We start from the raw sequence: 26,482 nt of genomic DNA, 5'->3' as shown, positions 1-26,482 counted from the left end.
ATTTCAGTCTGATCAATATACAAAGTGCAGCTCGTAGTAATCATTGCTGTGTGGTGTTGTGTAATTTTAGCTCATCCAAATTAGTACAAAAGAAGAAAACCTTAGTTCAGTAGATTCTTTCTGGTTCTAAATTTTGCTATAAAACGCAACATTGCTACGTGTCATTATGCTTGTACATGCTACCACTTGTACAGGGAAAAACTCATTCAATGCCTAATTAGGCTGGCGACCGTATTATTAATCATTGGTAGTATCTACTGTGTGTACTTCTTGTCCATGCGAACGCGTAATTGTACTTTACATTTGCTTGACGCATCACTGTAGTTACTGACTGAATATAAGTCCGAATTGCTTCCATTAGGTACACGCGGTCAACTTATGTACTAAATCCTTGTTTACAAGGTGAAGCCCGTGAACTTATTACAGTACAGGCTTTATTGAGCTAACGCACGTCCGACAGGGCGGAAGTGTTACAAAGTGAGCGACTCTGCTGTTCTAAATACAACGTTCCGTTACAGAAATAAAGCAATGGAACAAGTAGATCGTTACGTATGATTAACTGTTTCCTTCAACAAACATCTTTAATGGGTTTCCTGACATGGAAGCGGGGAAAAGGTTATTGAATGTGTACAGTGTTTATATTTGGGGTGCTGTGATATATAATAGTGAAACTTGGACCATATGGAAATCCTAAACTAGTAGAAACATTTGAAGTGTAGCGCTACGAAAGAATGACAAAAATTGAATAAGGAAAATATGGCACGAAGAAGAAACCAACAGATATATATCATATGTTAAGACGTATGGGAATAATTGTATTGTCAGCGTAGATGGCAGTTGAGGGAAACATTTATTGGGGCAGACAGTGATTGTCATATGCAAAACAGATAAACGAGATCCCTGCGTTAGCCAAACTTGTGGCTCAAACTTCAACAGAACGATATGATTTTTCTTCCTCCTGTTTGGAGTGCGAGGCGCGAGCTCACGTCGGAACAGGCTCGTCGTTCCAGCGACTCGATTTTGTGAACTTTTAGAGAATAAAGTTTTTGTTTTAGCGGGAAAAAATTTCACTTCTGGTGACTTTATGGGGTGCCAAACATACGCAAGGCTTCTTAGCTTGTAAATTAATAATGTGCGACAAACGAGTCATAAGCAAAGAAAAAAGTGTAATTATTACATTCACTCACTTATCGCATTTTCAGCTTCTGATACTGGTAACTTCAACATCGAATCAAATAAAACGGTAGTCCCCAGAACCAGAACATTCTATCAAAGAGTAACGAAACTCTATAGGGCAAAATAATACAACCTTTCGACAGCTGAAGCGATGCTAGCGCTCCAAGAGGATGGACTGTGCTGACTGGTGAATGGTATCAGACGAGTCGAGAAAGTGTGGGGGTGCTTTGGAACATTAGTGACGGTTATAATTCGAAAATATATTTAAATTTTTATCCCGTTTCCTATTTATTTCAACACATAGTGATAAAGTGTCAGAGCACTATTACATTTGCGGTTCACAGTAGCAGAGGCGTAATCCTATCATAGAAAATGCTCTTAGACGGGGAATAAATTGTAGTCTGACTTGTTTAAATTTAAAAGGAACTGATTATGAGTGTATGTGAGTGCCTGGCACGTATTCCCTCATGCATTGCGCCGATTGTAGTTTCTTTGGAGAGTTTCTTTGCCGATTTCAGATTCATCGAGTTTAGTTGCTGATTCTTCTTCTAAACGCCCTTCTGGACATATTCTTGCTTCTCTGGCTTACGTGAACCTGTCGTCTTTAACTACTCTGTCTCCTAGATATAAAAATGTGTATGACTTGAAGATTCTGTTTCACACCTGTGACATTTAGTCCTTATCCAAGCCCACCTAAAGCGCTTTCTTCTTACTTGGCCTATGTCCACTTCTTACGTACGCAGCTCGTGCTCTCGCGGTAGCGTTCTCGCTTGGGTTAGATTCCCGGTGGGGTCAGGGATTTTCACCTGCCTCGAAACGACTGGATGTTGTTGTGTCGTCTTCTTCATTATCATCATTCATCCCCATTACGGTCGGAGGAAGGCAAACCACTTCCACTAGGACCTTGCCTAGTACGGCGTTGCGGGTCTCCCGCATCGTTCCTGTACGCTCTGTCAAGGAGTATGGGACTTCATCAATAACACTTCTGAAATCTAACCTTATAAACATCAAAAAATTCAATTCCTGCTAACTTTCGGCTGTATACCGCCGCTATGTCCTCAGTGACATGCTAATTTACTACTCCTAATAAAGATCAACATCCCTGTAATGCTATAATTCCCCTGCTGTGGAGGGGGAATAAAAATTACTCTGTGGGGGAGAACTCAAGACACGCGTATTGTACCGTTTAACCCTTTTACCTCACTAGTACCTGTTAGAGATTTCCCTTAGGTCTTCGTTTATATTCGTATAATGTAGTATAATGCGAGAGGAAACGAATCCTCGCCGTCATGACCTGACAATTTTGACAACTTCTTGGAAATTTATGCACAGTTACCTTAATTATGTACAAGGTTTCCATACTGAAACTAGTACCTATACAAAAAATGCACCGGCCTGTTTACTTTTCGTTTTTAATAAAACTGAAATACGTAGCCCAGTACTTGTATTTTAGTAGGTACGGATTAAAAAAGTTGTGTACTGATATGCTTATTTGCATTCGAGAAACGGTCAACCACGTACACGGTAGTAACAACATGTAAAGGTGGTAAACGTTTTTTCCAGTCTCGTAATGACTCAAAGTTCTGATGACAATAAGAGTGAATACAAATGTTAAACATTTTCTCGCAAGCCTAAAATGTATGTACGCTAAATTGAGCATTTGTTAATGACTATAATAATCATTCACATTCCTCTCAACATTCTTGGGAAATATAAAAAGAGTTTTGTTGACTAAGATATATAGTGCCGTAACAAGTCTGAAATGCGACAGCGCTTTAATTTACACTGTGGTTCTGTACTTCATTTGCACAACGCACAAACGACAATCGTTTCGCAGTGTTTACAAAGGCCATCCGCTTGGCGGCACTGCAGTAGCGAACCTGCAGAAAAACTGTGGGAGATTCGTGACTCAACAATGAGAACAAGAATAATATATAGGAAAAGGACTATTTGGAGTATCATATTCACTTTAGTTATATTGATGCGTTTCGGTGTCGTTAGTTCTCACAGTTCTTTACAAATAATCAGCATACTCACATGAACAGAATCGACTCTATATTTACTTTTTCAAAACTATTCTTGGTGAGGTACAACAGACAATCTCAATCTTTGAGATGGGAAAAGCAAACCCCGTAAAACTGCTTTGCTACATTCAGTCTGCCTACGGCAGAAATTCAAGAACGACTTCCAGCCAGTTACAAAGCTTTAAAAAAATTGATAGTCTTCAGTGAGGAAGAAACTTTGAAACAATCAAGACACTTCATTAATTGATATTGTAAAGGAAATTGGATACTCTCGCGAAAACCTGACAAAATCTTGCAGCAGTGGCAAATTATTCATGTCGTTATCGTAATCCGCTAAACTGGAACACTGTTAACTTTTCAACTAAGATAGCCGAGTTTAAGGCTGTGACTAGAATAAACATATTTCAAGATTTAAGTGATTTCGTTATTGCCGTTTATCCTAACCACATGCTAAAGCCGAAGTAGAATGAGTGTTTAGCTCCATGGATATTGTGGAAACCAAACGTAGGAACAGACTCTCTCAACAAACTTAAATTCTCTTCTTCTCATCAGAAACCAACTCAAGATCAAAAATACGAGTAGCTTGACTTAAAATCTCCCAGAAGATGTTACTAACCAAGTCGGTAAAGGAAGACCAACAGAATGTGGCTGGGCATCAACTTCTTCTTTAGTTAACACAGCCAAGGGCTATGGAGGGTTCTTCTAGGATTTTGAAATGAAGGTGAATATATCTGGCTAATAATTATATTTTCTTTTGTGAAAGCATAGCTTAATGTATACATTGTAGCATGATACATCAAAAAACCAATCATTGTATTAATCACTGCAAACAACATAAACCATGGGATGAGCATTGAAATCGCAAGAAATTAGCTGTTCCATAAATAATTTGAGTGGCACTGATGTATATGTGTGGAACAGCTGAAATTTTCCCCGATTTCAGGATTGGTCACATAATAAGACTGGAGATATAAACGCATTTTCTAGGCTTTCAATGTAACACGTTTAAATTGTCACAGTGTATATATTTTACTTCATTGATAATCCCATGTGCATAGTTAACAGTAGAAAATTTTAATAGCTAAAAGTAAACTTTTCATTTTGTCTTTCCAGATCGAAAACCTGTGACACGAGTGATTCTCAATTTAGTTTGAGTGAAACTTTTAAGCGCAATGTCCACGAAATTAATTTTATCCGTTTTTTGTAACTGTGCTTATGGTAGAATTAATTTAATTGTTAAAAATAATAAAACACTTTCAGTACTATATCTCAATAAATTAATGTGATTTTTAGTCTTTCACACCAAGTTTGTAAAATATCGCTAGAATAAAAGCAAAATGGGTTCATTAATAAATATATTGTACATTATTGTCAGGTAATAACCAAGAGCTGAAAGTAAATATAGTTTCCCGCCCTCTGTCTTATCTTTATTCTTAAGAAGTCTTAGTGTCATCTAGTGAACATTATTTTACATATCTAGCGGAATTTTTAACACAAGGTAGAGACTTGAAATTTTATGCAACAGCACACTGTATTGAAGGAGACTAATCCGTGAAGTTAAGTAATAGATTACTGTCGATATATATATGTGAGAGAGGCAGAATAAAGCCTCGAGAATTTTCTAATCCCGATAACGTTAAATGTTGTCGTAATATAGACTATTACGGTAAGATTGAATTTTATTGGCTTTAAGTGAGATTATCATTTAGATTAGCGCCTTTAACGGCCATAGCGTTTGTCGAAAAAACTTAAGACATTAATTATAACATTTTGCGTCCGCAAGTGATTTATTCAGCATACCGAGCTCAAGCTAAGTAATTTGCATCTCGAGTAACACTTGATTAAAGCTACAATTTTTCTACTTGCATTGTCAAAAGAACACGCTGGCATATATGAAAGAAGAAAAACTACTGTTTTATGAGAGAATGTGGGTTGAGTATACATTGTGCGGAAAGGATAAGATGTGTCATGCCAGGACAGTGTGTGTGGAGTAACAAGATTATGCGATTCGTCTAGTTCTCACTTATCATATTCTAGCCACGTAAAACAACGAGTCTGAAGGCAGTGAACACAGTTCGATCCATGGCTGTCTGGGTCGTCGTAGCATCATTTGCTCCCTTGAAAAAAAAAGTAGGAGCATTTAAACACATTACGGAGTGTGAAACTGATTAAAAGCCGGCGCGTTTCCGCACTTTTAAAGCATTTTAGCCAACTTCAAGGATTTCCTTCGTTCACAAGTGTGACCACATGGATTAAGCAAAGTACACTGAATATTGTGTAATTAACGTCTGTTATGTGGAAATTAAAGATATTGTCAAATTCATATATTTGTTCTCTTTCATGTGATGCTTATACGGTTCTCTGTGTACTGATAACTACATCACGTTATCTAGTTACAAATCATCTGTTGCAACGAGTATAGAAGTACAAAAAATTATTAGGCATTACAACAATACAAGTGAGTTACAGCTGGAAGCTGTCAACGCATACAAATATCTGGGGGGTGATTTTATCTTAAATCACACAACTCATGTCAACTCGCGGTCATGAATTCCTCTGGATATATATATATATATATATATATATATATATATATATATATATATATATGTGTGTGTGTGTGTGTGTGAAAATCCACAGTAAAACAAAATTAAATGGAAACATTAACTTAAATTTCGTATATTCGTCTTACATTTGTAATTTAAAGAAAACCCATCTGTGTGCGGGTGTCAACTAAATTTCGACACACTAAGAGTGAGCTTTAACTCAAAACACATGCTAGGTCTCTAGTACTTTTGGTTTTTAGTTATATTTCTCTTTTTTCTCTACCGTTTTAAGAGTTATTTACAAAATGTACATTTATCAAATGGCCATAACATTTACAAAATTTCTTAACACTTATGATATATATATATATATATATATATATATATATATATATATATATATATATATATATATTGCATTGCTGTTTTACAGTATATTTGTTAAATTTTTTATAATTGCCGTTCTGGGTGTTAAAGGCCTTCAGCCATGACTGTGGTTACTTGCCTTAAAATTCTTATTGGGATCATATTGGCTTGTTTTTAAAACATTATTTTCTGTGTCTGTATTTTATACTCATTTGGTAAACTGTAACGCACTAAAAGCACTATCAATGACACAGTTCTTTATTCCTGCATTAATAATGTGTATTTATTGCTGAGTCTGGAATTACTGGTTTAAAATAAATGTGTGTAATTGCAAAAGGGAACCAACAGTAACTTATTACGGCCCTGTCCACAATCGTAATTGAAAACTGCCTTCCTTAATAACCAGGTGCTAGTGTGAACTTTGATCAAAGACACAAGAAGATAGTGTTAAATAAAAGTGAAAAACACTTCACAGTTGTTGCAATATATCAGAGGTATTGCAGAAATATCTTGATTATCAAGTAACGGTATTAGTATCACATCTGTTGTGCAGGAATTACTACAGTCACGACAAGAAGAAATTTAGTGACAACCCACCTGAACTATCACCAGCACCAGAGTGAGAAACTGAAGAAGACAGTGCAGATGTTTATATTCCTGGGTGTGACTGTGGTGTCACCGCCAGACACCACACTTGCTAGGTGGTAGCTTCAAATCGGCCGCGGTCCATTAGTACATGTCGGACCCGCATGTCGCCACTGTCAGTGATCGCAGACCGAGCGCCACCATACGGCAGGTCTAAAGAGACGTACTAGCACTCGCCCCAGTTGTACGGACGACTTTGCTAGCAACTACACTGACGAAGCCTTTCTCTCATTTGCCGAGAGACAGTTAGAATAGCCTTCAGCTAAGTCCATGGCTACGACATAGCAAGGCGCCATTAACCATTTCTAGAGAGAGTCTCACTTGTATAATCAAGAATGCTGTATACAAATGATGGATTAAAGTTAAGTATTCCAGAAGCTACCTACTTTTGTTTACAACATTCATTACGTATCCTGTTTCAGACATAACGCCAGCCGGCGTGTGTAAACGCGTGCCTTTCGGTTACCCGTCACTGTGGACTGGCTGTCTTGTCAGTCCACAACAGTGACGATGTTGCCGCGTTGAAGGTTAGCATTTCTGAAGCAGCCTCTACTGTATCCCACCTTAAACGTTCACGAAAAGTAAGAACGACAAGAAGAAAACGGTATGTAAAAAGAAAAGTGGAAGAAATTGCAACAAGTTTTACACAAGCATCATCTTCAAAACTTTGTGAAGTGTATAATGTAGATGCACTTGGTGCAGAACCTGAAGATAGTGATATGTGCACGAAATGTGATGTGTGGTTTCAAAACCCAAATACTGCTATCTCAGCAGCCACCTATACTGACAAGGCACGGTTACTGTCACTGATACCAGGTAGCCACTCTAAGCAGCAGATACAGAAATACATACCAACTTCCTCAAATTATTTGATTTCAGAAGCTCGTAAAATAAAGAATGAGAGAGGTATTTGGACATGCCCAGATTCTTAATGTGGGCATCCGCTGAAATATGATACGCTTATTGTTTCTATGGAATATTACCTGCGTGATGACAAGGATTTCAACAGGCAAAGTCCTAATCAGGCTGATGTTATCCCTGTTGGTGCAAATGGATAATAATGTTTTTTTTTTCAGGCTGAAATCAAACCCAAGAGTACGGTACACCAGTTTCAAGAACGAATCCAGTAAGAAACATAAACTTTACTAGAATTTTTCTGCAGCTGCAATCTGCTTACAACTGATACGTCAATATACAGTCTCACTACGCTGTTGCGTCATTTGTCTATGCCTCACCAAACTATTTCAACGCTGTTCACTCTGGAAAAGTTACAAAAATGTTTTCGTTGCAAAAACTGCCTAATCGTACCACGCTTAGGGTACGAAACAGAATAAACGTAAAAACATTGCTCGCTCTTAAGCAACGCCACGAAAGTGGGGTGCAATAAATGTCAAAATGGCATGAGGCCCAACACATGATGACATATTTAAATGATAAACATTTCAGTGTAACTGCATTGAATAGGTGGTAGTATAGTCGTCAGAATTCTATACATAAAACAAGATGACACAACCGGATTCTTATTCAGGTATCGCGTCAGTATTTTCTTTGCTTATGAGAAGAGTGTGGCATACCTCGTGTAAGAAGAAGAAACGTTGACTGTAGGGAATTCGAAAGCGGCAGGACAGTGGCGTATCGGCACTGCCGTTTATTGTTCTCCAGTTTTGCTGCTAGCGTAAATCAACGTCCCACGACTGGCAAGTGATTATGGGCGCTGTGGGTTCAAGAGTATGACTTTCAGCGCCATGCAGGACCTCAACGTCCCCACATGAAAAACGTCAGAGTAAACAAACTAACTGTTCACTCGGTCATGCAAGACTGTAGAGCCACATCACGTACTTTCAGAATGAAAATTTGCTTGTTTACATCAAGAAAAGTATCCACTCGGGCAGTGTGAGGACTTCCGCCGTGATATGAATTGTCAGTATGGCTACGATTTCAGTGGTTGTTCTTGATGCAGTAGCAGAGAGAGGTGTTGGTATAGGGTGCTATTGGGACGAGATATTGCCAGTGTTAGATAGGCCTACCTCAGTGCAATACGTGTTCGACAGGTGACCTGTGCAGTAGGTTCTCAGTACCTCTCATCTAGTCATGGGTTGCCAAGACACAGGCAGAGCACAATTGGCCAGCCACTAGAAACGCTGAAATCTGGCACAGAGCTAAAGCAGCATGGAATAATGTACCTTCCTCTGTCATTCAAGCTCGTTTTGACTCGATTTACAGTGAGGATGGAGCCGTTTATGCTGCCACAGGTGCCATCTCTTTGTGCTGAATTTTATATCCTGTATCCTCCAAATGGGGAGGAATGCAATGGCAAACCACCTCCGCTAGGATCTTGCCCAGTCGGCAGTGTGGGTCTCCCGCATCGTCCCCTACGCTCCTCTGAGTATGGGACCTCATCATCATCATCATCCTACTACAAGGATAAGGGCGCAGCAGATGTAAAGTGTTTCTTGAAAGCATCACAATCCTTCGTTGGTTGCATTACTTTAGACCTGTTTACTACTTTCGTCTCTGCAACAACGACCGTGAACAAAACACATTGTCTTAAATTAGTGATCATACTTGTTCGCTATATACGCATTGTAAACACAATTTCACTACTTGGTATCCTTCCATGGATTACAGTTTTAATGGTCAGCAGTATAAATGTATCGATTTGTGTGTCATGAACCACCACAACCGCTTGAATGACTAAAATATTACTTACCTCAGTCCTGAACGATTAGGATAACCTACATAAAATGTCAAAGAATTATTCTGGCAATCAACTTTTGTCTAATATTCTTTCAAGTTTCTGGGTAAATTACAAGTTCGAATCCGGTGTAAGTACCCGGATATAATTTGCCGTCTCTGTTCAAAGTCAGAGCAAGTTTTGACCATAAAGCCGCGCGGAGTGGCCGCGTGGTTTGAGGCGCACTGTCATGAACTGCGCGGCCCCTCCCGCCAGAGGTTCGAGTCCTCCCTCGTGCATGGGTGTGTGTGTGTCTGTTGTTCTTCGTGTAAGTTAGTTTAAATTAGTTTAAAGAGAATGTAAGTCTAGGGCCTGATGACCTCAGCAGTTTGGTCCCTTAGGAATTCGCACATATTTGAACATTTTGACCGTAAATTAGGTGAGTGGAAAAATATGTTTTCAAAGTAAGTCAAGGATATTCAGAGAGATTTTAAAGAACAGCTTTATTTGTGATTAATGAAAATGTAAAGCAAATCATCGCCACTTTTAGCGATTTCTTGACAGGTAGATGAAGTTGGCATGACGTTACGATACATCAATTAAGTTAAACTGCTGGTACACTTCACCACTGGTGTCCGTGAGCGAGGGCGGCACCATGCGCCCCCAGAAGACCGTGTGCTACGGGCAGGGCGGGCACTGCGACGGCGACGAGGGGAGCGGCGTGGGCGGCGGCCACAGGGGCGGCGTGGGCGGCGACCAAGGGGGCGGCGTGGGCAGCCGCGGCGGCGTGGGCGGCGGCCGCGGCGTGCGCTGCGGCGCCGTTGAGGTGGGCGTCGCGGGCCTGCGTCTGGGCGACGGCGGTCAGGTGGGCGGCCCTGGTGGCGGCCACCTCGTGTGTGTCCTGCACGTAGCCGCCGGGGCCGACGGCGATGTGCGCCGGGCCGTAGGTGGCCAGGCCCGGGTGGACGCCGTGGGCGCCGTGGGCGGCGACGACGGCGTGGGGCGCGGCCACCACTGCGTGGGCGGCAGGGACTACACCGTGCGCAGCGCCCAGGTAGTCGGGTCTAGCCACGGCCACAGCGACGACGGCGACGAGGAGTACCTGCAAACAGTGGGTACTTGCTGCATGCTATCAGGTCAATAGCTGGACACTATGCACTACTGTCCACATCTGTGGGCGCTTGGCAATAAAAATACTATCCAATCACTTAACTTTACTGAGCTGTTATGGACATGAGCAGTTGCAAGAAGGAGGTAGTTAATTTCAGAACTTTGTGGTCAGATGTTTCATAGCATAATGGAGACGCTTATTAGACTAGTAGGATATTTAGAGACGAACAATTTTCGTTCTTTGGCAGAACCCTGTATTCTGTAGTAAAATGTCTCGACTTTAAATTTTTTGAAGGTATATATATTACTGAACCAGACAAAAGTGCAACGTATTTAATTATGAGTTATTTCGGATAAGCCAGCAGAGTAGACCGGCAAAATTGATGTGATATATCTCGGTCTGCATTTAACGAAAAATATCGCACGTTGCCAGTTTAGAAATTCATCACGATTAATCCAATGATTACATCATTTTAGCCCGTGTAGTAGTTACAGTAGCTGCTCGTATGTTCATTGAGGATAACCAGGGGCACTTAACCTGTGACACCAATCTTTTCTAATCCGAAGATGAAATAAGATGCATAGGAATTAATAACATTTAGCTCCTAGTGGGCACTGATTTACATCATTGGGGAAGTTAAAAATTTTTCTCGCACCAGTAATCGGACTCGGGTCTCCTGTTCATCAGGCAGATGTGCTAACCACTACGTAATGCACAGTCACCACTAAGCCATTTCGACACACTGCTCATAGCAGGTGTACGGACCACACTAGCATGCGATCCGTCAAACCCAAATTATCAACTTACCCACACACTACTGCCGTAGTGCTCCTGCCCATGAATCTCATTACTCGCGACCTTTCTTCGATTCCCGTAAGAGTTCGAGTGTAGTGTGCATCCGCACTGAACAGATCATTGGCCTGCGCGTCCTTAATTATACATGTGGTGTTTGTTCTTTCGGACATGTCGAAAGAACAGGCACCATAGACAGAAGATATAATACGTTACCACAAGGATAAGAGCGCTTTGTAAAGTCATGTGACCCTTGAAAGCATCACAATCGTTCGTTGGTTGCGTTACTTTAGACCTGTCTACTTCTTTCTTCTTTGCAACAATGACTGTGAACAAAACACATTGTCGTAAATTAGTGATCATACTTGTTCGCTAGAGCAAACTGAAGCGAGGCATTCTTTATGAACACTAGTTCTGAGAAGGCAAATGTGTTGTAACCTCGAACATTGAATAGTGGTTGTACGTACGGATTACTATTCAGTTGTATTCAGTGGCCGAGTTATATGTGGTCTGTCGAAATGTTGCCGAAAGAGATCGATGATAATCATATTCATTTGGACCCTAATTCGTATGGAATTCTACGATGGATATCCGGAAATTAAGTTCCGATCGGTCAAGAAATGGAAATCACTGTGAAAACCTTACAAAGTTTTGCACATAGGTGTTCGGCAGTATCTCTAGTATGCCTGTCGCTTAATCACTTAGCTCTTTTCAGTTCTGAGCCTAGTATGAAGTCCTGTTGAGATATTTCGCCTGATGTTATGCAGTGCACATTACAGAACTGTCATACAGTTCCTACTTCGTGACAATTCTCGGTCGCAATCTGCAGGGGCAATGAAAATGCTCCTGCAGCGTTTTCGATGGGAAGTGTTTGATCACCAGCACTACAGCCCGTAATTGGCTCCCTCTGTGTTTCATCTCAGCTCACATTAGCTGCTGTTTATGAAAACAACATTTTCCCACAGACAACGAGCTATAGATTGGCGGGAAGCACTGGCGGCTGCCTTCTATGACAAGGGTATTGAAAAGTTGGTACAACGCTACGACGAAGGTATATGTCGGAGTGGTGACTATGTGGAGCAGTGGCTGGAAGCTGCTGCTAACTGTTGCAGATTATGTATTTCTGATTTTCAGAGTGGTTTCCACTTCGCGATCAGTCGGAACTTTCTCTCCGGATATCCCTCGTATAAATAGTATCGATACTGAAAAATTCTAAAATTTTTGGATCTCACTGGGTATACTCACAGTGGGACAAACTGAGTTATAGAAAGTAACAGTCGTTCTATTGATTCACACCAATGTCAGGCTCTGTATTCCGCTAATTTACTGAACCTGGAAGTCTCCGTTCGCTAGGCGTACATATTTCTTGGAACCAATTGTGCCGCAGGCTGTTTCGTTATGACACAAAGGGGAAATAGCAGTGGGAATTTGCTCGGTGGAAACTTTAGGAATATGTGCAGTGAAATCGCACAACACCTGACCGCTACTCACCAGCAGGACCTTCATGGCGGGGCTGTTGTTGGAGCTGCTATGAACTGTACCGTGACACCGGCGGACACGTCCTTATATACCGCGCGCTGGGCTCGTGAAAGTACCAGGCGGACTCGGTTCCTGGCCTTCCCCGCCCAGGGGGACTGTCCCCTGGCCGTGTCGTTTGGTTCGGCCTTCCCTCATCTCGCCTTTTGCAGATCCCTTTGTTAGCACAAGTAGCCGAAATATGCATACTTGTTCACTTGTGTGCTTCCGACTTTATGAGGATCACTTTAGTTTCAGTTAAGGCAATGATATCAGTTGAGCAATAATGACCTTACGCGCACGAAAAGAGTGAATATAATATAAAAACAACATTAGTATTTGTTGATTTAGAGAAATATTTCGTCAACGTAATGCGAAACGTGATGTAGGAAGTCTAATCAGACAGATTCGTAAACAATTGGTCTGATAAAAACAAGAAGAGTTTTGTGCTGAAACGAACGAAAGACGAGTTTGCAGGTTATTGTGAGAGTTACACACTGATGTAGTACCAAACTAAGAGAGGGCGTGCGGGAGAACATACGTGGATCTGAGATAGGCTGGTGCGGGAGACAACACATGTTAGTTTCGCGTAAATGACAAAAGAGTTTTAAGATTTCGTGTCAAATTAAAATTGGAAAAATTTGGAAATTTGTGGTAAGGTCTTATGGGACTAAACTGCTGAGGTGGGTCCCTAAGCTAACACACTATTTAATCTAATTTAAACTAACTTATGCTACGGACTACACACACACACACACCCATGCCCGAGGGAGGAATCGATCCTCCGACGGGGGAAGCCGCGCGGACCTTGACAAGAGGCCTCAGACTGCGCGGCTAACAAGCGCGGCCCACCTGTTATTAGTCAATAACCATTACATGCTGTGGTTTTCTTCAAAGGATACTGAACTTCGAAGCGGATCAGTCGGCCAGTTTGATAGGCGATTTTTTTATGGACTTTTGGGTGACATATGCCTTCATCTGCCGCTGCCTGGGAATCCCTTGGAAACAAACTTTGATGCTTCAAATGGCTCTGACCACTATGGGACTTAACATCTGAGGTCATCAGTCACTTGATCTTAGAACTACTTAAACCTAACTTACCTAAGGACAGCACACACATACATGCCCGAGGCAGGATTCGAACGTGCGACCGTAGCGGTCGCGCTGTTCCAGACTGAAGCGCCTACAAGCATTCGACCACTGCGGCCGGCCAATATCTGACAGCGTTCATAGACAATATGTGCTTCCTGGCCGAACGTGAAGATCACCAGGAAGAACTATCCGGTCAAGTGCAAATACCACAGAATTTCTCTCAACAGTAAACTATGTTGATACGAAAGTCTTGTAAACCGCAAGAAACGTCAATAGTGACTGCTGAAGGTCAAAGCATAGTAGAAGAAGAAGTGAGCAACTCTGCTGTTCTTGATACACTGTTACATTACAGAAGTGAAGCAATGCACAAAAGAGATTCGTACATATAACTAATACTTTCCGTCAATAAACACTTCCAGGCATGAAAGTTAGAAACAGGTTATTGAAACAGTGCAATGTTTACAGCAGGTGTACAGTGATGTGTAGCAGTGCATGAAACATGAACCGATGGAAATCGCAGAAAAGAAGGAACATTTGAAATGTAGCGCTACGAAAGAATGACAAAAACTGAATGAATAAAGAAAATACGGTATGGACACGCAGTGGAACTAACAGACATAGATTACAGAGATGTATCATTAGGACATACTCAAAGACACATAGGAATAGTGGTATTGTCAGTGGATGGGGCAGTCGAAGCAAAACGTTTACAACGCTAGATAGTCATTATAATAAGCAGAACAGATTAACGGTGTCGCTGTGTTAGCATACCCTGAGTCCTCACATTTAACGAGAGCGGTGTAATTTTTCTTCAGCCGGTAGGCGAGTTGCGACATTCGTGCATGACAAACACCAACCTGGACATTGTTGTTTCACTGAACGACGATTTAGGTTTCGAGAAAGAGGCGCGAGATCACGTTGGAGGAGACTAGTCTGTAAAATTACGTTATAGGGTACGGACGACATTTATGTCAGAGATTCAAATTATGTCTCGAGGATTTCTCCCTTATCAACTTTTGGTTGAAATTGTGTATACCCGATAATGTCAAGTGTAACAAAACTTGAAGTAATATGGTTTTTTACGATAAGATTAATTTTTATTGGATTCAAGTGAGTTATCACCGAGGTTGTCGCCTATATTGACCAAAGTGTTTGTCGAACAAGCTTAGGACATTTATTATGCCATTTTGCGAGCGCGAGTGATTCATTCAGCATACCGAGTTCAAGCTAATTATTTTGAGAATCTCTAGTAACATACCCAGCTGGTTAGCAAAACTGTTATATCAAAATTGAATGTGCGTGGCTTGCAACTGTTTTTCAAACAAAAACGAAGTATAGTGAAATTAAATTTTGGAACACGTTTCATTTCAAGTTTTCCTCTCTCAGAAATGAACTCATTGTATTGTAGTATTGGCTGGGAGACTTCAACCTGTGTAGCATGGGCGCCTACTCAAAGTCTTTCCATGTGAATTCTCTGATAAAAAAATTTGATAGCAAGAAATCTAAGCATGGTCGTATTTCGAGATAAAATTTTCTGGGTGTGGTACCGCGTCATAATATAAAAACTATTGCTGCTGGAGAAAAACCAACATTTCGGCCGCGGCTGCAACGGCCTTTTTCTGGGTCTAATGGTGCGTTCTAGCTATGCAGTGCCCTTTATATTTTGTTGTTACTGTTCACTGCGCATGCCATTACGTCATAATTTTAAAAAGGTAGTTAGTTTCATTGGTCAGTTAAGGAAGAAGAAGAGGGAACTTTATTTTAATGTGTTATTGCGATGGAGGGAGAACGTGACCTGTGTTGTCTATTGGCTCTTGTGTTATGTGCCAGGATTGGTGGGTCACCGTTGAATGAGAAGTTGGCTGCTGTTTACCAACTGCTGGACATCGGCAGTTACTCGCCGGTAGCGCTCGTGCCTCATGTTGACAGTGCGGTCTGTTGGGCTCTGATTGCTGGCAGCTAAGATGGGGCAAGCTTGAATCCATCCTCCCTGTTCATGTTGTTAGGGTGTTTAAGTACTTCTATGGCCTCTCTGATTTTGCGTTTCGTCATAATTGGCTGCTTGGCCAACACACAGGCTTCGATGAATTTTATTTCTTTTCCGCAGTCCTGCTGATGTTCTGCCGCTGCGGATTTGTTGTGTCGCCCTAGACGAATATAGCCTCGTGTTCCCTAATGCGCGTTTCTATTGGCCTACCAGTCTCGCCGATGTACGCCTCTCCACATTCGCGTCGCACCATGCAAACGCCTGAATTGTGCAATGCATCCACCTGGTCGTTAGTGGAGTCTAGCACGTCCACGATCCTACGACCACTATAGAACACAGGCTGCACTCCAACGCGGCGAAGGTGTTTGCCTATTCGGTCAGTAACATTTTTCACATAAGGTAAGCGCACTGCTGGTTGCAGTTGTCTATTTCTTGCGTATCTCGCTTACTTGTGTTCGTCGACAAGGCTGTGTGGATCGACCTACGGCTGTAGCCATTAGCTAGAAACGTTGTGCGTAGCCTTTTAAGCTCCGGTAAGATGTTTTGAGCATCACGTAGGCGCTGCGCACGGATTGCCAAAGAACGGATGACAGAGTTCTTCTGCGGTGGGTGGTGGTAGGAATGGGCGTGCAGATACCTGTCTGTATGTGTAGGCTTGCGATATACTCTGTGCCCCAGTGTGCCCTCCGTTCTCCTGTATACTTCGACGTCTAGAAATGGAATTGCACCATACTTTTCTACATCGAGCGTGAACTGTATCTTCCCGTGCATATTGTTCAAATTTTCGGGAAACTTGTGTAGCTCCGTTTCACCACGAGGCCATATAGCCAACGTGTCGACAACGTACCTCAACCAGCAACGTGGGTATAAAGGAGCTGAAGCGAGGGCCGTTGCTTCAAAGGCTTCCATGAATATGTCGGCTCCCAGCGGAGATAGGGGAGACCCCATCGCTACGCCGTCTGTCTGCTCATAGTATTTTCCTTGCCATTTGAAGTACGTTAAGTCAGGGAGAACTCAACCAGGTCGAATATGTCTGGCATGACATGCTCCTGAAGGATGCGGATAGTTTCATCTACTGGCACGTTCGTCAATACCGATTTCACGTCATAGCTGACCATCCGTAGGTAAAATTGTTTCTCCCCTTAGACGTTCTATAAAGTGCGTCGAGTTCTTCACATAAGATTTCGTCTTGCCAACTAGACGTCTTAATTTGACGGTTAGATACTTTGCCAAATCGTAAGTAGGTGAATTCATCCCATTCACTATGAGCCTCAAAGACTTCTGGTCAGGTGAATACAGGGTTATAAATACAAAATCAAATAGGGGTAATGCAGGAGTAGGTTTAATAATGAATAAAAAAATAGTTGTACAGGTGAGCTACTACAAACTGCATAGTGAACGCATTATTGTGGCCAAGATAGACACGAAGCCCACGCCTACTACAGTAGTACAAGTTTATATGCCAACTAGCTCTGCAGATGACGGAGAATTTGATGAAATGTATGATGAGGTAAAAGAAATTATTCAGGTAGTGAAGGGAGACGAAAATTTAATAGTCATGGGTGACTGGAATTCGTCAGTAGGAAAAGGAAGAGAAGGAAACATAGTAGGTGAATATGGATTGGGGCTCAGAAATGAAAGAGGAAGCCGCCTGGTAGAATTTTGCGCAGAGCATAACTTAGTCATAGCTAATACTTCGTTTAAGAATCATGAAAGAAGGTTGTATACATGGAAGAACCCTGGAGATACTAAAAGGTATCAGATAGATTATATAATGGTAAGACAGAGATTTAGGAACCAGGTTTTAAATTGTAAGACACTTCCAGGGGCAGATGTGGACTCTGACCACAATCTATTGGTTATGACCTGTAGATTAATACTGAAGAAACTGCAAAAAGGTGGGAATTTAAGGAGATGGGACCTGGATAAACTGAAAGAACCAGAGATTGTACAGAGTTTCAGGGACAGCATAAGGGAACAATTGACAGGAATGGGGGAAGGAAATACAGTAGAAGAAGAATGGGTAGCTTTGAGGGATGAAATAGTGAAGGCAGCAGAGGATCAAGTAGGTAAAAAGATGAGGGCTAGTAGAAACCCTTGGGTAACAAAAGAAATATTGAATTTAATTGATGAAAGGAGAAAATATAAAAATGCAGTAAATGAAGCAGACAAAAAGGAATACAAACGTCTCAAAAATGAGATCGACAGGAAGTGAAAAATGGCTAAGCAGGGATGGCTAGAGGACAAATGTAAGGATGTAGAGGCTTATCTCACTAGGGGTAAGATAGATACTGCCTACAGGAAAATTAAAGAAACATTTGGAGAAAGGAGAACCACTTGCATGAATATCAAGAGCTCAGATGGAAACCCACTTCTAAGCAAAGAAGGGAAAGCAGAAAGGTGGAAGGAGTATATAGAGGGCTTATACAAGGGCGATGTACTTGAGGACAATATTATGGAAATAGAAGAGGATGTAGATGAAGATGAAATGGGAGATATGATATTGCGTGAAGAGTTTGACAGAGCACTGAAAGACCTGAGTCGAAACAAGGCCCCCGGAGTAGACATTCCATTAGAACTTCTGACAACTTTGGGAGAGCCAGTGCTGACAAAACTGGTGAGCAAGATGTATGAGACAGGTGAAATACTTTCAGACTTCAAGAAGAATATAATAATCCCTATCCCAAAGAAAGCAGGTGTTGACAGATGTGAAAATTACCGAACTATCAGTTTGATAAGTCACAGCTGCAAAATACTAACGCGAACACTTTACAGACGAATGGAAAAACTGATAGAAGCCGACGTCGGGGAAGAGCAGTTTGGATTCCGTAGAAATGTTGGAACACGTGGCGCAATACTGACCATATGACTTATCTTAGAAGAAAGATTAAGGAAAGGCAAACCTACGTTTCTAGCATTTGTAGACTTAGAGAAAGCTTTTGACAATGTTGACTGGAATACTCTCTTTCAAATTCTGAAGGTGGCAGGGGTAAAATACAGAGATCGAAAGGCTATTTATAATTTGTACAGAAACCAGATGGCAGTTATAAGAGTCGAGGGGTATGAAAGGGAAGCAGTGGTTGGGAAGGGAGTGAGACAGGGTAGTAGTCTATCCCCGATGTTATTCAATCTGTATATTGAGCAAGCAATAAAGGAAACAAAAGAAAAATTCGGAGTAGGTATTAAAACCCATGGAGAAGAAATAAAAACTTTGAGGTTCGCCGATGACATTGTAATTCTGTCAGAGACAGAAAAGGACTTGGAAGAGCAGTTGAATGGAATGGACAGTGTCTTGAAAGGAGGGTATAAGATGAACATCAACAAAAGCAAAACGCGGATAATGGAATGTAGTCGAATTACGTCGGGTGATGCTGAGGGAATTAGATTAGGAAATGACACACTTAAAGTAGTAAAGGAGTTTTGCTAGTAGGGGAGCAAAATAACTGATGATGGTCGAAGTAGAGAGGATATAAAATGTAGACTGGCAATGGCAAGGAAAGCGATTCTTAAGAGGAGAAATTGGTTAACATCGAGTATTGATTTAAGTGTCAGAAAGTCGTTTCTCAAAGTATTTGTATGGAGTGTAGCCATGTATCAAAGTGAAACGTGGACGATAAATAGCTTAGACAAGATGAGAATAGAAGAGGAGATTGTGGCACAACTTGACTAGAAGAAGGGATCGGTTGGTAGGACATGTTCTGAGACGTCGAGGGATCACCAATTTAGTATTGGAGGGCAGCGTGGAGGGTAAAAATCGTAGAGGGAGACCACGAGATGAATAGACTAAGCAGATTCAGAAGGATGTAGGTTGCAGTAGGTACTGGGAGAGGAAGAAGCTTGCACAGGATAGAGTAGCATGGAGAGCTGCATCAATCCAGTCTCAGGACTTAAGACCACAACAACAACAACAACAACAACTCAAACGATAACTTTCCTTATGTATTTATAACGCTGAAAGAGGAACGTTTGACATGTCCGATATATTCGGCGTATAGTTCAAACAATAATACTTCAAGTGCAGGCTGAGCCACAAAATACTCTGCTGTCTGCTAGCGGCGCGAGGCATCACTGGTAGTCAGCACAGGAGCCTGGAAAAGTATATCGAGCGACTGACTGGTATTTATTTGCCTGCAGGGCTCCCCACCCCTCTTCAGCATCTTAGTGATGCGCTTCCCATCCCTCTCAGAGTACGCTCTCTAACCCCCTTGAAGCGCTCTAGCGAGGGTGAAAGCCACAGTGCAGATGTGTCTGCATGTTCTATGGTTAACAGGCTGAAAAATTATTTAAAACACGCAGGACGGTGGCTGATCACACTCTCCACCGCCTTATTTACTCATGCTCCCACATGCATCTGGCGTCCAGGTCACAAGTGCCAAAGGCTGATAACTGAGCTTGCAGGTATTCCACACTACACCCAAGGTGGTAGCCAGCCGGTAAACGAGTTCCCCAGAGATTACTTACAATTGAATTGCAAGTACAAGCAAATTTACAAGGCACTAAAGAAAGTAAGGACATGATCACATGGCCGAATCTGCTGCCATCTGGGACTTCCTAATATATAAGAAGCCTTGATAGCTGTATCCGATCAGCAGTCTGCGGTAGTGGGAAATGTCAGTATGACTTCTTGGAAAGTGCTTAACGTCGCTCTGTTTCTTGGGAAGACGAGTCAAACTGTTGAACGGTTTGGTTTGTGGTTATTACTGGAAAACGTGGACAGTCTTGTTACCTATATTGGTAATATCAGGCACACCCAAAACGAAGCGCTGCTTAGCAAAAAGAATTTAAATTTCATTACGCTCATTACAGTACTGTTTTGCGACAGTATCATGGTGGTTAAAATTTGTTAGCTAATATGGCTCAAATGGCTCTGAGCACTATGGGACTCAACATCTTAGGTCATAAGTCCCCTAGAACTTAGAACTACTTAAACCTAACTAACCTAAGGACATCACACACACCCATGCCCGAGGCAGGATTCGAACCTGCGACCGTAGCAGTCCCGCGGTTCCGGACTGCAGCGCCAGAACCGCTAGACCACCGCGGCCGGCGTGAGCTAATAGCCTATCACTTACGATTATAGAAGACACGGTCTATAATGTTAAAGAAGGAAATATGTGGCGTATGTAGCAGCTGTGTATGTGGTAAATTCTCCAAGTTTATTTCTTTGAGACACGGCATCACACAAACCACCATTTCTACCACACAGGAATGATAATATGTCTGCAGGAGGAATACCAGGAGAGGTAGGCAAGGAAGCACTGGAAAACATTTCAAGGAAATGAAAAAGTACTGTTGTTATACCATAGAAAGCAGAACTTGCTAATATCAAAATGGTTGTTCTGATTGACCAACTGTCTGGAATGTTGCAGCACTTTCTTGTAGACAACTATTATCTTAAAGTCCTTGACATAACACAGAATGTTACAGGAGTTTTGAGAAAATGAAGGCGTGTGATTTCAAACCGCCGCATATGTGTGCAAGAACACTACAATGAAAACAGGAATGTGATTGCGCACAACGATAAGACTGTTAGAATACACTGTTTTACGTGAAAAATCTCAAACTATTGAATGAAGGTAGATAGCAAAATTGTTTGTCGAAACACAGTCCCACGAGTAACCATTTTATCAGTTTAATAAATTATGCACATATGTGATTACAAGAAACTTCTACCTCTTTCTTGGATAAACAACATAAGATCACCAGCCTGGAGGTTACTATATACAATTGTAGAACGGATGGTCTGTTTTAGCCTGTGGAAGACTGCCTAGGTGTATTAAACACCAACAAACAGTATTTACAAATTGCTCCGCTGTGCTCTGTGCCAATCAGCTCTAGATGGTTCAAACAACTGGACAATTTAAATAATGATTAATGTGTTGTGTTTAACAGTGTTGCTTACTGGGGAAATAGAAGGAATCAAAAGTTGACTGTTGTACAATTAAATCTCCCAAACAACCATGACTGAGAAAAGGTTATAAACTACATTATTGTGTTTTAATTATTTACCTGTAAACTACAGGGAAACTGTTAACTCAGACCCTCACAAAAGTGAATTAAGTATTATATAAAACTCTTGTATTAAAACTGGAGAAACATATTTTTCTCTATCCAAGACACATTCTTCACAATATTGTCACATGTAGATAGGATTGGTTAATAGTAATATTTATCAGTCATTAAGAAAAAAAAAGTATTGAACTCACTTAACCCATTTCCTTTTAATGAAATTATTTGTGTAAGCGCTGCTAATGTGCTACATGTATGCAAAAGAAAACTGGAAATGGAGAAGACTGCATTCAAAAAACGAAAACTGGAGTATGTGATAAAAAGACTGCCATGAAGGAAGGCTTTAAACTGCTAATGGAAATAGGTCAAGCAATAAAGACGCGCAAACAAGCGTTACAAAAGACTTTAACCGCAGTACATGGAAAACTCAGGCTATAACTGGGTAATACAAGATACCATAATTTACTGTAAATACCGATGGAAAGTATCATACATTGGAGTACTTACAGAAAATTAAGGATCAGAGGACATTGTTTACCCCAGTACTACATTATAGGAATATCTCTGATGCCCTCATTGACGATGGAACGTTAAACACTAATCTTCCTACCTTCCTATATTAGAGCATACGTGAAAAATCAGTACATAAACCTCCGTTTTTGTATATATCTGCTTGAAAAGGACAGTGTAGGTATAAAAAGGTAGTGGTCTGGAAATGGGTGCACCCATAGTAATAGAAAAACCGTCTGCAGAATTTAAAATCGATGCAATAACTACATTTCATGACTATCTGTTTGTACAAATTCCAGAAGAATATCGAGAAGTAGAAGTGGCAAGGTACGCCAAAGAGGATGTGGAATGCATTAACAATCGTGTAATGCTAGAAATAATTGCTAAAATTAAAATCCTTGAATGCTCGCAAATAAAAGAAGGGCGAGAAAGAATGGAGCTAATTGTTAAGGTAATACTAGCGATAGTTTATGGGAAAAAATAGATATATATTGCTATTCAAGAACATAATTTTGTGGTTCTACCAAAATAAAAGTTAAAAATGAAACTAGTCGTTATTATAAGTACATGAAACAAACATAAAGAAACATTTGTTTTCTGTGTATAAATGTGTATGCATAAACCAACAAACAATTTTTACAAGAAACCTTGTTTCATATTTTCTTCCCACATCATAAATAAAAAATAATACTTCATCGTCGAAAATTTTTGTGTGTTTTTGAGATGATGAACGAATATGGCCTCAGATCATAGAAGTTAAGTGCTGTTAGGCATGGTTAACACTAGGGTGGGTGATCGTCCTCGTCTGCCAAGCGCTATTGGCAAGAGGACTGCACTCAACCCTTGTGAGGTTAACTGAGGAGTTACTTGATTGAGGAACAACTGCTCCATTCACGAAAGCCGACAACAACGGCCGACAGAGCAGTGTGCTGACCACTGCCCCTCCATATATGCATCCAGTGACACCTGTCTGGGGTCGCTCAGATCTGTTAAGTCTTCCGATGCCCATTAGAATGGAGTTTAGTTTTAGAATGAATTTGTCATCACTGGTTAAGAGGTTACAATATCCGTCGATAGAACGTATGGTCTATTTGACCCTTTGGAAGGCTTAGTGTATTTAACACCAACAAACAGTATGTACACAGTGGCTCACAATAATGTTCCAGTAGCTTCCTTGTGACATAAAGTACTGCATAAGTATAGAATAGTTGCTGTGTTGTATTTAACAGTGTCTTACAACTTATCTACTGGGTGGCAATAAGAATACCATGATGTTGACTGATGTACAGTTAAACCTCCCAGATAATCAAGACCAAAAAAAGATTTCAAATACTGATTTAGGATTAATTGCAACCAACAGTATTATTCAATGTGTTGGACATGCTTAAACCAATCCCCATTAAAGAAATTATTTCATTAAATGCATTTATCTATCACGTTTTCATATAAAAACTAGAAATGGAAGAGCGAGAAGTCCAACAATTCTCTGTCTGTTCCAGAATTGTCCCCAGGGGGGGGGAGGGGGGAGTTAGGGGAAGTCCTATAGTTTGTTCTGTTCTCTGGGGAGGGGAGAATGTGAGGACAACCTTGGATGGGAAGGGGGACGAAGGAATTCTTTGTCTGTTCCTGTACTCCCAAGATCCTTTAGTGCTGACATACTTTTCTTTTAGAGGAGGAATAGCTGCTGTAAACATATATGTAGCGAATAAATCCAGCCGGCCGGTGTGGCCGAACGGTTCTAGGCGCTTCAGTCTGGAACCGCGCGACCGCTACGGTTGCAGGTTCGAATCCTGCCTCGGGCATGGATGTGTGTGATGTCCTTAGGTTAGTTAGGTTTAAGTAGTTCTAAGTTCTAGGGGACTGATGACCTCAGATGTTAAGTGCCATAGTGCTCAGAGCCATTTGAACCATTTTTTTTAATAAATCCATGTTTTTCACAGACTGTGCGCTATCTTGGCACAACTCGCAGACAAACTCAAAGCTTTATTTAGCCAGGCAGATATGATGTACACCGTTTTGAAGCGATACAATAATCTGTGTGGAATTTGAAAAGTATCTAGAGGAACTTGCTACCGATGTTTAAATGCTATACTCGGAGGGAATTGGTGCTGTTATAGTTCTGGTAATAGATACTGAAATTTCTTCATTCTTATGGGTGCACTGTTCTCACACTGTTTTGTGCACAAATCTGAATCATTTTCATAGTTTAGTCACAAAACTGTACTGCTTGTATTCTTTTGAACTTTATAACAATCTTCCTGGTTCAGTCAAGGAGCCACGGCAGACGTGCACTGACTGTATCATTCACAGTGTTACAGGACACACACGTACACTGAACATCAAATGATTGCTATCTTACCACCAAATTAAATCGTTTAACTTTATATATAACTTGTTGCTCTGACGAGCGAGCCAGGTTTCCAACGCTCTAACTTAGAGAATCCCAACACTCACTCTTTTCGCGGCAAACGCCACCGATCGCGCTCCAAAGAAACAAATGCAACGCTAAAGGCAGGCTGTCGATACATAAAACGATATGCTGTTTGTATATGTTTCAGTAGTTTCACGATAAATATCTTTGATATTCTCATGTGATCGTTTCTTAAAGCGTGATCAGCTACTTGTAGTCTGTTTTGTGTACTTATTGCTTTAAATGTTTAGTGTATTTCTACCACAGTCCACCGTTAAAACACACAATTAGTCTCCACGATTCCCTGTTTCCCTTTCTGCGACTGCCTGGACGCCACGTGCTATCAAAACTCACCGACTTACTAATGATACGGCGGACTGCACTACGCCAATACATACCTCTTTTCTCTTACAGGTAGATGTCTTATCTCAGCACGAAACTGTCTGCTACTGACCAATAACTCCAGGTCACATTCAGCGATACCATCAACTATTGGCAATAAAATGGACTGTACTAGTCAGATTAGTGCTTTGTTAGTCTTGGCGTCTCTGCTTATATTTATCAGCTCTACAGTAATTGCTTGGTCCCTAGTTTGATATAGATACAGATTGATTAGGATGTTATTGAATAAATATTCTGTGATCCGTTGTAATTCTTGTCCTACTCCCTTTCCCTATTTTCGCCTACGACTAACCTTTTATGTGGGTTAAACATTAATATAAACCACAGACCACGTGGACGGATTCCTGACTGGTAATGGGGGAAATAAGACCCTATGAACATGGGTCTGGGAACGCATTGTGGCCACGGTATATGAAGATGACGACTTGAAGTTCCTCTGGCCATGTGTCGTGTGTTATTTGTGCGTTTCACACTGTGTGTTTGACGTAGCGCACTGTAAGCAGCGGAATGGTCCCGTGTTTATTCGGTAACAAGCCGAGATTGTGTAAGTGTACGGCCAGGAATATGGAAACGGCCGCGAGGCAGCACGGCTGTACAACAAGTACCCTCGCAGCCACCAACCACTTTACACAACATTTGAAGCTCTTTTTGAGGTTGTATGTGATAATCGGTCCTTTCAGGTAGACGAACGCGCAGAAAGGCGGTGAGCCGTCGGTACATCAGATCTGGAGGACTAGGTCCTACAGGATATTGAGACGAACCCTAGTAAAAGTTCCCGGTAAGTGGTTCGCCAACACGGTGTAAGCTAAAGTGCGATTACGCCTATACTGATAACAACCGCTATCCCTGACACCGGCGACGAGTGTAAGGATTCCCTCTACAGGAAGGATTTTGTCGATGGGGTTTACATCATACTATCACAGTTGTGGGACTTCTGTCATCAGTGCCGTCTACCGACGAAGAAACTTTGATCAGAACTGGCATCATCAATGTGCATTATCATCATCTGTGGGCTACAAAGGAACTTTTATTCGTCAGCGCCATCTCCCGGGGCAAAAATGCATTTTCAGGTGGAGTGATTCAGACGCCTCTACCTTAGGGTATTATGCAACCCGCCACGCAGCAGATATACCAAGATTTTCATATTCTCTCCCTCGGTACGTGCACACTGACAGTTCTACAGAAAAAAATGAACAGGACTTTTATGTAGGAAATAATGTAGC

The 26,482-nt window shown here is 41.3% G+C and overlaps 1 protein-coding gene across 5 annotated transcripts in view; it reads right to left on the bottom strand.

Annotated features, from left to right (window-relative positions):
* Positions 1 to 26,482, bottom strand: part of LOC126177017 (larval cuticle protein F1-like) — a 134,732-nt gene that overhangs the window by 69,388 nt on the left and 38,862 nt on the right. For 2 of the 5 annotated variants that reach the window (XM_049924236.1, XM_049924244.1), the window contains exons 1-2: positions 12,826 to 12,858; positions 10,321 to 10,533 (exon numbers count right to left, since the gene is read on the bottom strand). In XM_049924236.1, the coding sequence (XP_049780193.1) occupies positions 10,321 to 10,533; positions 12,826 to 12,840 (228 nt within the window). In that variant the 5' untranslated portion in view covers positions 12,841 to 12,858. Of the gene's footprint in view, positions 1 to 10,320; positions 10,534 to 12,825; positions 12,860 to 26,482 lie in introns of those variants that run through there. The other 3 variants (XM_049924237.1, XM_049924243.1, XM_049924239.1) reach the window with 3 other exon arrangements.

Source organism: Schistocerca cancellata, chromosome 3, assembly GCF_023864275.1.
Source record: "Schistocerca cancellata isolate TAMUIC-IGC-003103 chromosome 3, iqSchCanc2.1, whole genome shotgun sequence".
Classification (NCBI taxonomy): domain Eukaryota; kingdom Metazoa; phylum Arthropoda; class Insecta; order Orthoptera; family Acrididae; genus Schistocerca; species Schistocerca cancellata.
This window is presented reverse-complemented; position numbering and strand designations above follow the sequence as displayed.